Source organism: Solanum stenotomum, unplaced genomic scaffold, assembly GCF_019186545.1.
Source record: "Solanum stenotomum isolate F172 unplaced genomic scaffold, ASM1918654v1 scaffold35404, whole genome shotgun sequence".
NCBI classification, from domain to species: Eukaryota; Viridiplantae; Streptophyta; class Magnoliopsida; order Solanales; family Solanaceae; genus Solanum; species Solanum stenotomum.
This window is the reverse complement of record NW_026033428.1, coordinates 147,201-163,277: the sequence shown is the minus strand read 5'-3', so window position 1 is coordinate 163,277 and position 16,077 is coordinate 147,201. Positions and strand designations below refer to the sequence as shown.

General features: G+C 33.3%; 1 protein-coding gene across 1 annotated transcript; it reads right to left on the bottom strand.

Annotated features, from left to right (window-relative positions):
- Positions 1-779: 779 nt before the first annotated feature.
- LOC125852455 (9-cis-epoxycarotenoid dioxygenase NCED6, chloroplastic) lies at positions 780-2,539 on the bottom strand. Its single transcript, XM_049532180.1, has one exon. It carries the CDS (start codon positions 2,537-2,539, stop codon positions 785-787), a length of 1,755 nt encoding a protein of 584 aa, XP_049388137.1. The 3' UTR covers positions 780-784.
- Between the last annotated feature and the right edge of the window lie 13,538 nt (positions 2,540-16,077).

The window sequence follows — 16,077 nt, the reverse complement described above, 5'->3', positions numbered from 1 at the left end:
GGCTCGATGAAGCAATCTCTATCTCCGTCAAATAGTAACAATTATATGACAAATTAGGTCATAAAAAGAAACTTTATTAATCGCAAAATTAATTTTACTCCTCCGATTAATGCTCCTCTTTGATTGTCCTTGATATTTGTATCGTTTTCACTAACTATAAAATCTTAATTTTACATTTAATATTTTATTTTCATCTTCATAATTCATATTTATTTTGATTATTACCATGCCTACACCTTATTTGCATGATAAATAAAGGGGAAAAAAATTAAAAAAAAAAAAAACAAAAAACATGTTTTAAGTCAAAATAAGTTGGACCAGTATATATATTGATATCAGAAGTCATCCACGTGAAGTCAAAACTTAGTAAATGAATATGAACAAAAGGTAAAAAATGTTTTTTTAACGTATTTAAAATGACTCCAAAATATATCTTTTTTTCTTTTAAAAATGGAGGTAAGGATTAGAAAAATGGGTGACAAGATTACAACGAGAGAATGTAATCTTCACTGACAAGGTATAGTTGACATAATCAATCAACTGAGCTACTATAATTATTCGTTTAAAAATATCTTTCTTTTATATATTGTGTAAAAATATCTCACCTTCCATATATCGAATAAAACATGCTCTTAACATAATGCAATGACACAAAAATGTTGTTATTTCCATCTATGAGATTATATTTTCCTTTAATGTTATTTTCAGTCTTAAATTATTTTTTTTTATTAACAACAGAATAATACAATATTTAATTACATTATAATTAACTCTATGAATTGTATTAACAATAAGATTGATTACATAAATCTTGTGAACTAACAAATGTACCATGAAAGCCATATGGTACTCTTTTAGGTAATTTTACTAAGGCCATTTGCTTCATATTTTTAGCATTAACTATAATTAATTCCGATTTTTCTTTTCTTTCATCTCTAACATAACTCATAAGGTACCCTTCATCTTCTTCTCCTTCTGCTTCTCCTTCTTTCGTGCTTGGTACGAAATAAGGTTCACCCCCAAATCTGTCATCCCCGTATAAAAATTTCGTGACATTTCCCGTGACCAAATCGACTTTCGCTAGGCCACTACACTTTGGCCATGGTTCGGCTATAGCCATGAAGAAATACCGAGTTTTTTGACCAAGTCTAGTCTTGTTGACTTGTCCCGCTTCTAAATCCATCCCTGATACTATAATCTTTCTGGTTGATTTTCTTGTTCTCAAATTTAATCGAATTACAGTCAGTTCAGTTTTTAAAAGCTTATCACTTCCTGAAAAGATCGAGTCAGGTGGACTCATGCATGAACCTATAATCACAATGATCTTGTCACCTGATTCTTCATGATTCTCCTCCCACGCATTCCACAAATGCATGCAAAAGCAATTAGGAACATCAATCCACTTGATTCTTGATTCGTCATAATCGTCTTTCGACAACACACCGAACCTAGATACCTTATTCGGGTCATGGATTACGGGTGACCCGCCCCGTATCATCTCGGATAACTTGAATACCACTTGATAATCCGGAATGATCACGTGACTTTCCGTGATGGCAAAGTCATGGATCATGGATGGATTTTGGAGAGAAATAGAAATGTCACGTGACTTATTACCACACGAGTCAAATTTGAAGAATTTAAGATAAGGTTTTTTTAATACATTATAACTCAAAGTATAAAATTCCCCTGTAATGGGGTCCACTTTAGGATGTGCTATCAATGGATCATTAATTTGTCCGTTAAAATTGTAACGTCCGTTAGACTCTAGATCACCATCCTCCTTAATAATAACGTTGTACGGTAGATCATCCTCCGCCATAGCTAAAAGTCGACCGTTAAAATAAACCAAACCGGCGTTTGCAACGCCAGTTCCTTTAGTAGCATCCACTAACCCTAAACTCACTCGCGCTAAAAATAGCGCGAGCCGAGCTAACCCTAAATGGCCGTGTAATTCGCCAATTGGCTTAGGAAAAACCGGCCGGCCTATTGAAGACTCTTGAACCAACCGGCTGGTTCGAGTGAACCGGCAAGCGTAACTAGCTTTATTATTTTCCGAATCTAATTTAACGGCGTGAATCATACCGTCACCGTCAAATAAATGATGTCCGTTATTTGGTTCGAATAACGGGTTCGCGCCGTTTCTAACGTAGACCCCGGTTAAATTTAACGGAATCTGACCAATTACTTCAAGACCTTGCTGAACCGGGGATTCATGAACCGGTGCAAAATTCCCTTCTAGTTGAATTTTCGGGTCAACCGTCCGGTTCAGCTTATGTTTTTTTTCCAACTTTGTTATAACTAATTTTTCTAGCATGTCCAAAGCATTGGAAGCAATTTTTTGAAAAGGGTTTAATTTGGGTGGGTCAATTTTTAGTGGAAATATTTTCGATTCGTCTGAATTCGACGATGATGGTGATGATGGTGATGGTAGAGGCGGAATTCGTGTTCTTGGAAGAGTTATAGTGTTTTTTTTAGAAGGGTTGATGAGAATTTTGCAAGAAAATGAAGGAGAATTGAGGGGTTTGATAGTTTGCATGGTGAAAAAAATGAGAAAAGAGTGAGTTTTTAGAATATTGGAAAATTAAGGGGGTTATATATAGATGTTGAAAAAATAGTGGGGGCAAAAGTGAGAGAAAGTAAGAAAAGTGTGGGGGCCAATGGAAAAAGTCCAGCTTAGGTTGAGAAAAAGAAGACACGTGTAACATCAGCTCATGGAAGTTTAGTAGAAGAAATAAAATGAATGAATTTGCATAAAGTATCGAAAATAACGAAAATAGTTTCTCTACCTTCCTAACAAAAATTAACACATGTGGCTATACTTCTATTCAATTCTTAATCAAATCATAAATACTTATCTGCATTGGATATCTCACTTCGGCTTACCTCAAATACTAGAGGAGGCAGGTGAGGGGATGGAGATTGAAGACTCTATAGGTGGGGTGAAGGTAAAATATTTGAAGAGCGAGGAGAACATAATTAATATAAAATATTATTTGTTAACTTGTTTTTCTTACTTCCACAAAAATGTTTTTATCTAACTCTTTGAATAATGATCATGATTATATTTTCTTCCATCAAGTTTTATGTAAAGTTAAAACTTTAAAGCCTTAATAACTTTCGATTTTGAACTTTCACATTTATTATAGGTACTTTTTGTGCCTTTTGGTGATTGCTTTGGGGTACTTTGGTGTATGGCTTAAAATGAGATGTTTTTCGTTTAACAAAATAAACTATTGACAATATATATGACGTACAACATGTGATAAATTAAATTGAGTATTTAAATTACTATATAATATGAAAGAGTAGGGCGGGGGGGATTAAGAGATGTAATATTTTTTAGTTAAATGATTAAAAAGATTCACTCGCATAATTATAGTTATTTGTATTTTTTGTCAATATTTATACACATTATATAATTATTAGTGAAATTTCATAACCAACAATAATACAAGTGATAAGTAACAAGATCGATCAAGAATTTGGACAACTTATTTCCAATCATTGATCTAAGATTAAAGAGATTTATTATCTTATTTAAAAGGTGAAATATTGCATCTCAAAGTTAAAAAATATGTTGGGGTAAACTAAAATTTACTCTATTATTAATTACATAAATTATATAGTTAATTAGAAAGGGACCTAGCCTTAAAATGTTAGATTAGTGTGAATTTAGGGGATGAAGGGCATAAATAGCCGCTTTTAAGGTTGCCATTTAATTTATAACAGTAGCTAAAATATGTTTGCAAGCTTATCATCTTTAAGAAAAAATTTAGAGTATGCACGTCTGATTTTGAATATTTTTTGTTTAAAGAGTGATTTTACATCTGAATGCCAAATATCAAATATTTTTACCTAAAGTTTAATATGATTTGTCAATATCAAATTCAAACATTAGTGACTAAAATTGTGTTAGAAAATTTATCCTAACTTTCTATCATAATTATAATGCTACCTCTTTCTAATGAATCAATTCATATCAAAATCATTATGCTTTCTTTTAATATAATTTTATACTAATATTTATTGTCTGATCGTCATTAAAATTTTTAACTTTTATATAACATTCTGCTATTTCAATTCGAATAAATTATAAATTTGACAAGATTTGAATTTCTTTTACTACACTTGTAATTTTAACAAATATTTCAAATGTATTATAACTTATCAAGATCAACTCTAAATATTTTTACACTAAGATTATGACCTCGACAAGGTTGACTTAAACAAAGCATGATACATAAACATATTCAATTTTTACACTTAATAATAATTTACATAAAATAGAATAAATGGATATTTTATTCTACTAATTAAAAAAAAAAAGATTCCAAGTATAGTAGGATCTTGTAGATAAATACGAAGTAGATAAAATCGACAAGATTCTTTGCCTATTTTCTGGTCAATCACAAGTCATAAAATGGGATTTGCCACGTGAATTAACATAAGTGTCAACGTGGGTTTTTGTTGTCATTTTGTGATAAAACTTTTGATTCAAATCTTTGGGTACAAGTTTCCAAATCAGTATGGGAAACTCACATAAATACATTTATCGGTATCTATTGTTGGTGGAAGATGGGATGTATCTCGTAGAATATCTTAGGATATGCTCTTTTCGTTCATATTTAATTATTTATGTTTAATATATTTATCAATAATTGATGCTGATGAGAGATGGTATGTATCTTGTAGTATATCTTTGATCATATTTAATTGTTTATGTTTGATTTGACACGTATCTTAAGAAGCAATAAAAATTGATAATTAGCAGAGAAAGTATTCAAGAGTAAAATAATCAAAAACTTCGCTTAGTTATTTTCTATTTCAATATATTTGTAAGATATTTTAACGATAAATGATAGTTTACGTATGTTTTTGACTATTAAATCAAAGGATAACGATGAATTCGACAACCTTGATTTTGTACTTAATTGCCGGAGGAGTTTTTGTTGTTTTCTTGCCAAGTCAGACATATAAATACCACGTGTCAGTGTAAATAATAATTTTATTTATTTATGTTTTGTCTCCTTTAATAGTAATAAGAATTAATTAATGTAACTCCAAAAAAAATAAAAAAAATGAGGGCAAAATATATCCAAGTCCCAATACTTGAGTTTGTTTACTACCTAAGTTGCTATTTCTCATAAACTGACAAATAAGTAGTCTTTATGTTTTAGTTCGGGTGACGTATTCGGTATTCATATTGAAGTTAGATTATATTTTAAATTTACATTCCTTTTCTTTTCCCCGAAAAGCTCTCTCTAAAGGATTTTTCATACCTAGGGATCAAATTTGAAACCTCTAATTAAAGGAGAAACAACCTCATCGATTACATCATATTCATTAGTGATATATGTAGTACGTACTCCCTTTGTTTTATTTTTAATTATTTCTTCCATTTTCAAGATTTAAACGGTGTTAATTTTGATAAATAGTTTAAAATATTTTTTTTAATTGTATTTATATGAAAAATACTACATTTATAACTTTTTAAAGTATTTTAATTTTAAAATATTAAGTTATTTAATTTATAATTTAACTTTAAAAATTAATTAACTTTAACTCTTGTAACATGAAAAATGTTACATGATTTGAAACATGACAAACAATAAAGTTATGTTTCATGTGTCTCTTCTTTGTTTTGCCACGATCTCTTATTTCCCCCTATTGTTTTGTGATATCTTTTTTTTTTTTGGTTTTCCACCTGGTGTCTAGATCCCACATTGGAGCTCCAACTAAATTCGGATCGCGCTTTGCAGGGCCCATTCGAGGGTGACGCTCCCAAAAAGATTTTCTCCATACCCAGGGCTCGAACCCGAGACCTCTGGTTAAGGGTGAAGCACTCCCACCAGTGCACCACAACCCATGTTGGTTTGTTTTGTGATATATATACTAGATGGGGGAGGCCCGTGGCAAGCACGGGCCCAATAGTCAAAATATTATACTTGTAAAAATATTAATATTAATGAATCAAAGGTGATGACTTTTGCAGAAGATAGATAATGTCATATATCATATACTATTAGAAATATTTAGAATATGTACAACAGACATCAGTATGATGCCGACTTGAACGATCTGCAAATACTAACTAATGTAATACAACCAAAATAATATAGCAGATGTTTCAGTTTTGAAATATAAGATTAGCATGCCATTGTTTATCATATGTAGAGGACGCCAGAGTTCACTTCTTAGTAGCTAATCTTCTTCATTCAAAAAACCATAGCATAGGGATTTGTTGGGGGTTCCTGAGAAAATTGTGTAGTGTTAGTAAATTCACAAAGTTGAGTTGGTTGATGATGGAAGTGAAACTGTTTGGAAAGTGACATATGACACAAAAATGTGGGATAAAACATTACCTGGAAAGCTAAATAACGAAGGCATCCCAAAAAGTTAAGTAACTGATTCATTTCATTCTCCCTATTGAGCGAACTTGAATCGACTGAAAATCCAAAAACTTCATTAAGCAAAAGTCACAAAATCAAGTGAGGGAGTTCCTGTAATTAGACAGTTTAAGTCTGTCAAAAACTGAAAATATGACAACACATAGCATAACAATTTAAATATTAGAATCCCTCAAAATGGAAGATAAAGTTTGAAATTTTATCCTCCAAACTGGCACATTTTTAGTACAGAAACTAGAAAAGAGCAAATGGAAATTTCAGAAAGAACAATACATGGTCAGTTAACGGGGGAGGGGGAGGGAGAGTTAATCACCCACAATGAGCAAAACTTTCAAGGTAATTTTATATGCCCATTAGGTATCAAATAGGTATCTCTCTGTGATCAGCTCTGTAATTAGTATAATTGAGGTTTATCATTCTTGGAATCAATGTTTGAGAGTATAGATGCTCCATAAGTGTATTCAATTGTTGATATGACAATAGTTCACAATTCATTTCCATAAAAATAAAAGACATTTGAATGCTTATATCATTCCCCAACCCTAGGTAAGGCGGACAAGTATCATATGAACACATGCTTTACAAGTGACCTATGATTAGAAAGTAAACTACTATGCGGATAGATTTACTGATGAAAAGCTTCATATACAACACATGTTGACTAGTTGAACTAATACATGTGACAAGTGAAACTATTAATTCAGATGATAGCTTTACAATGTCTACAAAGCCTTTACTGGGATCCATGTAGTAAAGACTCGGCAATGCCCCAAATCAACTTGGAGCCCACTAACAATCGCCGAGTATCATGTGCTTCTATTGGGGAGATCTACTTGCTGAATACATGTACCTGCAACATGAAATACAGTGTTCTTAATAAGAGACGTCAATACGAAAGAATGTACTGAATATGTAAGGCATAATACAACCATATGTAAAATGAGAGCTCAAGTGAAACCAAATACCAACATATAAAGATTAGAGACCACATTTGCTTATACTTGTGGAATTGTGTATGTTACATTTTTTCTTTACTTTTCTATGCATTATAGTAATTTATAAGACATATGATACAAATGACCAGCTGATCAGCGGTAGAAAAGGATAACCCATGCTAGGCATTTTAACCCTTGGGATGTTGTCCTCATAATTCCACGAATTGGGATCGGCCCATGCTAGGCTTTCACCCTTGAGCTGCCACCCTTCTATATCAATTGAGATCGGCCCATGCTAGGCTTTCGCCCCTGAGTTGCCACCCTTCTATACCAATTGAGGTCGACCCATGCTAGGCGTTTGCCCCTAGGCTGCCACCTATAATTATACAAATTGCTTCACTTAAATTCCTTATCTTTGAGATTGTTGTTTTAATGTTCATAACTCTTTCGAGATTGTTCTTTGGATAATCATCTCTTTTGAGATTGCTGTTTTGGTGGTCATAATTGTTGTTGAGATTTGGAACTATGGACCAGTAGTAGAAGACATATGAATATGGACTTACGATAATAACAATGACATATGAAGCAAATGTGACATGAACGTGTAATACTTAGGAACTTATATGACTCAGTAAACACTTTGACATCTCAAATTGAAGCACATATCAAGTGAAGACATTTAACATTCAGCCAAGAGCTTTGAACTCTATATGATAGTCAAATACTCATTAACTAATATCAAGTGCAAGGTATACAAGAAAGTGAAACCAAGGGAGAACATAGGCAGATTCAACTTAAGGACGGATACATATTTCAAGTAAGTACATATAAAATGTACAATAAAGCAAGTAGGGATCTTATGAGGTAACATTATAGTCTAACACAATTGGAGTAATAACCAATAAAGGGAACATATGAACATGTGAAAAGATGACATATATATAGACAATTGAAGCAAGTTGGCATGATATGGGCAGATTGTATATCCAACATATAAACATATGTACCATGTGTAATCTAGGATTATTTTGATTTATATAAGGGAAATATGTGCCAAGAGTACTTTGACGATGAAATAAGTTTAAACCTTGCATGTTAATACTTGGTAGAGTAAGCACGTACATTTAGTAACAAACTCATATTAGAGCACTCACTTTAATGCTCTAGGGAGTAGGAACTGCAACTATGGATCAGTCACTACCAATGGCACTTAGAAAACTTACTTTTTGTAATGCAAGTGTTGGATTCATGCCAAAGAAATAGGAAATCGAATAACCTTACATACCTTGCTATACAATTCAATACGTATGACTTGAGCTCCTTCTCTTCAGATTACTAATCTACAATAAAATAAGTTGTAAGACTAGTATTAGTAGCTAATTAATCAATTTGAGCTACTTGATCTCACCCAAATAGTAACCAAACAGTAAGCATGCAATTTATCTAGCCAGTGTTTTCTTTCCTTCCTTTTCCCTTTAATCGCGTCTATATACTGTACAACCTTCGTATCAGGTCCTCCCCAAAACTCCCTGCAATATTTAAGTCATTTAACGTCTCCATAAATTTCCCGCATATCCAGTCACATCCCTTATCATAACATACATAAAACAATCCTTAAACATAATAATGTAACAGAAACAATATGAATCATGGTTTCTGATCACCAACACTTGAAGAGCTAACATTACTTTTAAAGTGCTCAAACAAGCTCATAACTGAATTTAAAGAGGACTCCCCTCTCTGGCTGTCCCAACATACACTAATCACCAGAACATCCTCCCCAATATTATACCATGTAAAAGTAACAATTTCCAACTCACTAACACATACCAAGTGTCCTAATTTACTCTAGCACAAGAGGGAGAAAATTGCAGTAGCTTATCTTGATGGACAGAACTACCACTTGCTAAAACTTGGATTCTTTAAGGTAAAGGTTGTCCCCCTATACCTTCCAATAGCTTGAACTCCCTAATGTTCAAGAACCTTAATGGTATTTAATGGCTGTTGTATGAAGCTAAGAGAGAGAAGAGAGAAAGCTCTAGAAATAAGATTTTTTTGTCAAAGTAAAAATGGCTGGAAAAAGATAATATCTATCCCTTTTAAAGGGACCTATTTTGGCCGACTTTCTCACTCATTTTGGGCCATAGTTTGTCAAGTAGATGACTCACCTACTTGGACTTTTCACTTGGGCATTTTTGGACTTAAGAACATTGGGCCTTTTGGCACATTTCTTGTACTTCATTTGCAGCGAACATGTATCTTTAATTTAGGCCACATATTTAAGTAGGTGATGCAGCTACTTTTCCATTCAAATTATTTCTTGTGGGCTTGGAACGATTGGGCCTTCGCTGTCCATTTTCCCCTTTTTCTTCTAATCAACTTGGGCCAGATTGTTACAAGTAGGTGGCAGTGTACTTGGCCCAATAACAAGATCAAAAGAGTCTTAGTAGGTGATGCATGTTGTGTCGTAATTGTCCTATCTTTAGAAAAATTACTTTTTTGAAATGTTCTAAGTATAAAACATTTTAAGAAAAATACTTAGAAAGAGTCGCCACTTAATTTTTTAAAGAAATTAAGAAAACTTATAATTTTCAAAGATTTAAACAGAAGAAATCATTTGAAAATTCCAAAGAGGATTCGGGGTTCAATTTACACTTCGAGAAGGGTTTAAGCATTCGAAGTGCCCGCTAACATGCGGTTGACCTGCGACTTGACTTAAAATGTATTTGACTATTTTTAGAAAAAATAATTTAACATAAAAATATATAATAATTTACACTATTTGGTTGACTTTGAGAAAAAATAGTTAAACAAAATAACACATTTTATATTGATTTTTTAGAGAAAAGGATTCAAAATGGAACAATTGACTCGAAATACAAGTGATTAGAATATTAATAAAACAAGATTAATTAGAATTTATTTTATTCATTTTGAAATAATAATTTAAACCAATTTAATAAATTAAGGCATAAAAATTATTTTTTAATTAATTGACTAACCCTTTTTGAGAAAATGACTAAATAAGTAGTTATAATAATAATTTATACTATTAGATTAATTTTGAGAAAATAGTTAAACAAATAGCAATTTTTTATTTTTTAAGAAAATGGGACCTTAATTGAAACAATTGAATTAGAGACAAGTACTTAGAATGTTAACGAAACTAAATGAGTTGGTTTTTATTTGAGTCATTTTTGGTTTATGAAAAAAACTATTTTTAAACTAACAAATTTTTATTTTTTTATTTTTTTGATTAAAGATTATAAATGAAAATACAAGAGTTGATAAAATAAGTTTTTGTTAGAAACAAAACAACTCAGATGAATAGTTCGTCTTTTGGGGAATTCAACTAAGTTAATTAAAAAATTCTAAAGTTAGAGTTAAACAACAAATAATAAGTAATCGCAATTAAATAATTAAAGCGTAAGGGAGAAATTGAATTTGGGCCTTTCTTGGGCCAAATTCGCTATTTTTTTGGGGTTTAAACAAAACCCGTTTTTGGTATACAGCTCATGTATATCAGTGTATATGAGCATGTATATCAGCTCTTTTCATGTATCGCTTGCTTCCAAACACCTGTGTTTCGCCTCCGCCTTATGTTTTTTTTGTTTTGGACCTGTATATCAGTGTATACCGATATATATCAGTGTATATAGGCTGTATCTCAGCCTTTTTCAGCTTTCTGAGACTTTGTGTTTTCAGCCCCTATATTTGCCACCTTCAACCTGTTCGTCAGCTTCTCTATTCCCAGGGGAGTGACTCGGGGAACAAATGGATTTGGGCCTTTATAGCTCTCTCGGAATGCAAAGGGGAGAACGATGGAGTCCAAGATGAACTCGAGTTGGTGTTGCACATCAAAATAAAGGGAGAGGGAATTAGTAAAGAGTTTTGAATAATTCAAAACGCAATTATGTCTTCAATTGGAAATGATCATGATATAACTAAATCAAGATATCTATAAATTACTACAAGTGTAAAAAGGGTATAAGCATATGAAGTATCACTAATGCTCACCACGTGATATACTACATACTACTTCCAATAATTTCATCTTGACATATTAGCAAACAATCTCATGCTATAAAATAAAAACTAATGCTGCCAATAAAATAATGAGCAAGCTAGCAAATGATGCTAATAGTTAAAAACAAAAATCTTTAAATTCAATCACATTATATAGAACACCACAATTATACAAGGACAATTTTGAAAACAAAACACCTTGCTCTAACTAACCATGCTGTTGGAAACAAAATTTGTTAACAGAGGACTAGCACACTACTTCAAAAATAAAGAATAAAAAAAAAGCGTATGACCAATTATGGTCAGCAGAGCAACACGACACTAGGCTGATTAAAGACATAGAACGACCAAACTCTCGCCTAATAACATGCTAGAAAACGAAAAGGGGTAAACAACATGAAGAGGAAAGGAACTAAGGCTGCCCATTACTTGACTCACATGATTCATGCTAACTGGAATAATAAATAAAGTAAAGACACATTTTCACAAATCACAACCCTGTGAGATGAGATTGACAATGAAACAATACGCAAAATGGGAAAGAAACCAACTTAAAGCCACCCGGAGTCATTAAGACTCCTAGCGAAACAAACTAAAAAAAAGAAACACTCAAATAAACAGAACGAAGCTATTTCAAAATAAATAACAAATCAAAACCATTTCCCAAATTTCCAGCACTCAAAACGACTTACAATGAAAACAGCGAACAAGCCAACACAATAAGAAATAAAAGGACATGGGCCGGAATAAGATTTACCTTTCGAAATGCAGCGAAACTAGGACAACAACGAGCCTGAGAGGGACAATTCTTTTACCACGAACTTCGAATACGAATAGCAAACTAAGAAAATCCGAGAGTCGATCTTCTCGGAACTTAGAATCAGAAAACTAGACACAAATTTTTTGCACTGTAAAAATAACTATTGCTCAGTAACTCCAAAACCTCTCCTTATGCTCGCTGCCCCCTAAATTGAATGCAATGATGAATTTTTATAGGAGAAAATTAATTCGATTAGAGGGGAAACAGATTAAAAATTTGAATTTCAAATCCCCTTTTTCCAAGAAACAGTAGAAAAGATATGGGCTTTCTGACAAAAGAGGACGAGGGGACGGGAAGAGTATGGGCAGTTCACTTTAAGCCTATTCAATTGTCACTAGTCGCATAGGAAACCGAGTCCATAACTATATCACACGGGAATTTATAAGCATCATATAAATAGAACTAGTACACGTAGAATACGGGGTGTTACAGCTTAATAACTTGACAAACACACACAAATCACTGCCCAAAGAGGTGGTCCTAACTCTGAAGTAATCAAGTTGCTCAATTGTTATAACTAAAATAATCTAATTTAGATTTTTGATTCTCCATACTTTCTTTCCTATAAAGGAATTTAATTACATCACTAATCCAACTCATAATCATCAAAATCCAACACAATTAAAAAAAATTAAAATCCCAGATGAATTATAACTTTGAAGGAAGAAAAATGTAATAGATTGTAAATTCTTCCAGTAGTATACTGTAACACCCCGATATTTCGAAACGTATAAATTGACTCGTATCTTCGTGGAAAGACTAGGAGGGTGGGTAATAAATTAAGAATGATGTGTTATGTAATATTTTAAGTGTTCAGGTGTTGTATCTCAAGTTTTGAAGTTAGGTAGGTGGAAAAATAAAAGTTGGCGAAAGTTACCGTAAATTCCTTTTTAAAGATTTGTCTGAAATTTGAGTCAAATGTCTCGGATGTTTTCTGCCAATCTATTAAGAGTTATGGTCCCCATAACCTATGAAATTGAAGTTCTACAAGTCTAATTTCCAACTCATCAACCCGTTCGTTCATACGACTTCAGAATGGAGAGATATTCGCGTTTTCGCAAGACCGTGCAAGCAGGCAGGTGAGGTGGGTCTCCTAGGTCGGTGGAACTTTATATATATCATCTTCTTCAACTTTTCTTCATTTTTTCTTCATTTTCCTTAGTGAAGAACCAGAAAACTCACAAAACCTACAAAACTCACTTCTAAGACAAGCCAAGTTATTGTTTTTCGTGACTTAAGTCCTTGACAAAAGTTGTTCTACGCGTTGAGCTCATCAAAATAGTATAATTTATTTTATCGATTTCCTAGCATATTGTACTTTGGTGTGTGGACAGTAGGGGTTTGGGCATATTTTAAAGTTTTGAGATGCATTACAAACTTATAATCCAGGTAAGACCCTTCTTTCATCGACTCTAGCTTTGATAAGTCGCAAATAGCAATTTGCGATGAAAATACATATATTTTATCAGATTTTCATTTTATCTTCTATTCTTTTGTTTTGATTATGATCTTGCCTTGTTGTAGTATCAATGGGGGTTGTGATTAAAGTTATTATGACACGTGAATTCAGCGAAAACGGCATGTTAAAGTTATTCCCTATTTATGGCATGTTTCCTTAAAGCTTAGAAGCAATGTATTTGGGTTGTTATCATTGATATACTTGTAGTCGTGATTGTTGATTGTTAGCTGCTCGAGTTGATATAATCCTCCCTTGTCGAAATTCTTATTAAGTTAGTAGCGTCCCTATGTTGGACACGACTTAGAGGCTATTTGTATAGGTTGCTTATAACTAAATTGCTCGCTTTTAGTGATTGGATTGTTATTGTTGCCCTTGGGGCTATTGTGGTTAGCTGCAGGAATGTGATATATGCCAAGAAGGGCTATGTTCTGCCTACGGGGCTATATGGATTCCTAAGAGGGCTATGAGTTGCCTATGGAGAAATATTGATGCCTAGAAGGGCTATGAGTTGTCTACAGGGCTATATTGACGCCTAAGAAGGCTATGTGCTTCCTACAGGGCCATGTTGTTGCTTAAAAGGGCTATGAGTTGTCTATAAGCTATGTTGATGCCTAAGAGAGCTATAAGCTGCCTACGGGGATATATTAATGCCTAAGAGGGATATGTGACTGCTTACGGGGCTATATTAATGCCTAAGAGGGCTATGTGAGTGCCTACAGGGCAAGGGGACTACCGATAAGGGTATATAGGCTGATTGGCACCTTCCGGGCTTATGAGGGCCTGAGTAGGTGGTCTTGTGTGTTGTTTGTACCTGCCGAGCTTATTGGGATTGGTTAGGTTGTTATTTTATTATTTTTGATAAGTTTAGATTTATGAGCAGGTCAGTACACTTATATTATCCTTGATTTATTTATCAGATTATTCCAGTATATCAGGATACCTCATCATAGTCTATTGTCTTTCATATTCTGCACATTATTTTGTACTGACGACCCATTGCCTTGAGGGCGCTACATTCATGCATACAGGTCCTGACAGACGACCGAGTAGACCTCCTCAGCAGCAGGATTGACTTTTATCTGGTTGGCTAGCCCCTTTCCTCCGGAGCTACCAGAGTTGGGAGGTTTGTTACATTTTGTTGTATATATCTTTATGGGTAGGCTGAGGCCCTGTATCGCTAATATTTACTACTCTTAGAGGCTTGCAGACTAGTGTGTGGGTGTATAGCTACGTTATGGACATACTGGCCTATGTTGTTGGTTTGCTGAAGCTTGTGAGTTGTTTGATGTATTGTATTGATATATACATGCTTTTAGTATCGGTATAGATATCATGGTGGCCTCGACGGCCCAATCAGGACTTCTGTGCTAGTTGTCTATTTATTTATATGATCTCCTGGGAGTAGCTGTTTCTTTTACATATCAGTTGACAAGGGTCTTGCCAGCCGAGGGCTTAGTTTTAAGCCGAGATATACTTGTTTGTTTTCTTGATTGCGTGTGGCTGTCATGCGCTAGTAGCAAATGACTTAGTTTTAAGCCAAGATATACTTGTTTGTTTTCTTGATTGTGTGTGGCTGTCATGCGCTAGTATATACTTGTTTGTTTTCTTGATTGCGTGTGGCTGCCAATTGCGCCCCTCGAGTTTGGGGCGTGACATATACTTTCTGGATTTCAAAAGACTTGCACAACTTACTAATCACATTATCAACGACATTCTTCCAATACCTCAATGATTCTACCTTTACTTTTTAAAAGTCTCTTAGTTTTTTTTACCATATTTTGAAATGTTAATCATTGTGACTTATAGTTTGGTTTCCAAAAATAAATGTGAAAGTCAGATGTAAACCGACCTTTTACACCTTTTTTGTTGGTGTGGGTGGTTCAAATTTCAGCGTGGCATTTAAAGAATCAGTTGCAGTAGTTGTTGCCATCACCTCCACCTCACTTATTTCCAAAGGNATTATTATATTTATTTGGGGTAGTTTAATTAAAATAAAAATGTTCGCTTATCTATTTGTGTAATTTCTATCTCCTCGCTTATCTCCTTATTGTTTAATATTTATTTATTGACTTATCACTTAGTCTTGCATGCTCAATCAATTAATTAAAATAACTAAAGTTTCCTTAATTGTTTAATATTACGTTATCACCTAGTTGTATGTTTAACTAATTAATTAAAATAATTAAAGTGCTCTTAATTTTTTAATATTGTTATCACCTAGTTTTCGCATGCTTAATTAATTAAACAAATAATTAAAATGGCTTGAATTGTTAATATTATTTATCACTTAGTAACCAAGCTAATTAAATAACCAAATAATGAAGTGACCTTAATTGTTACTTGTAACCCCCACATATTGCATGAGACACGGCCGGGACCCACATTTGTGGACCTCGAGGGATGCCTAACACCTTCCCCTCGAGGTAA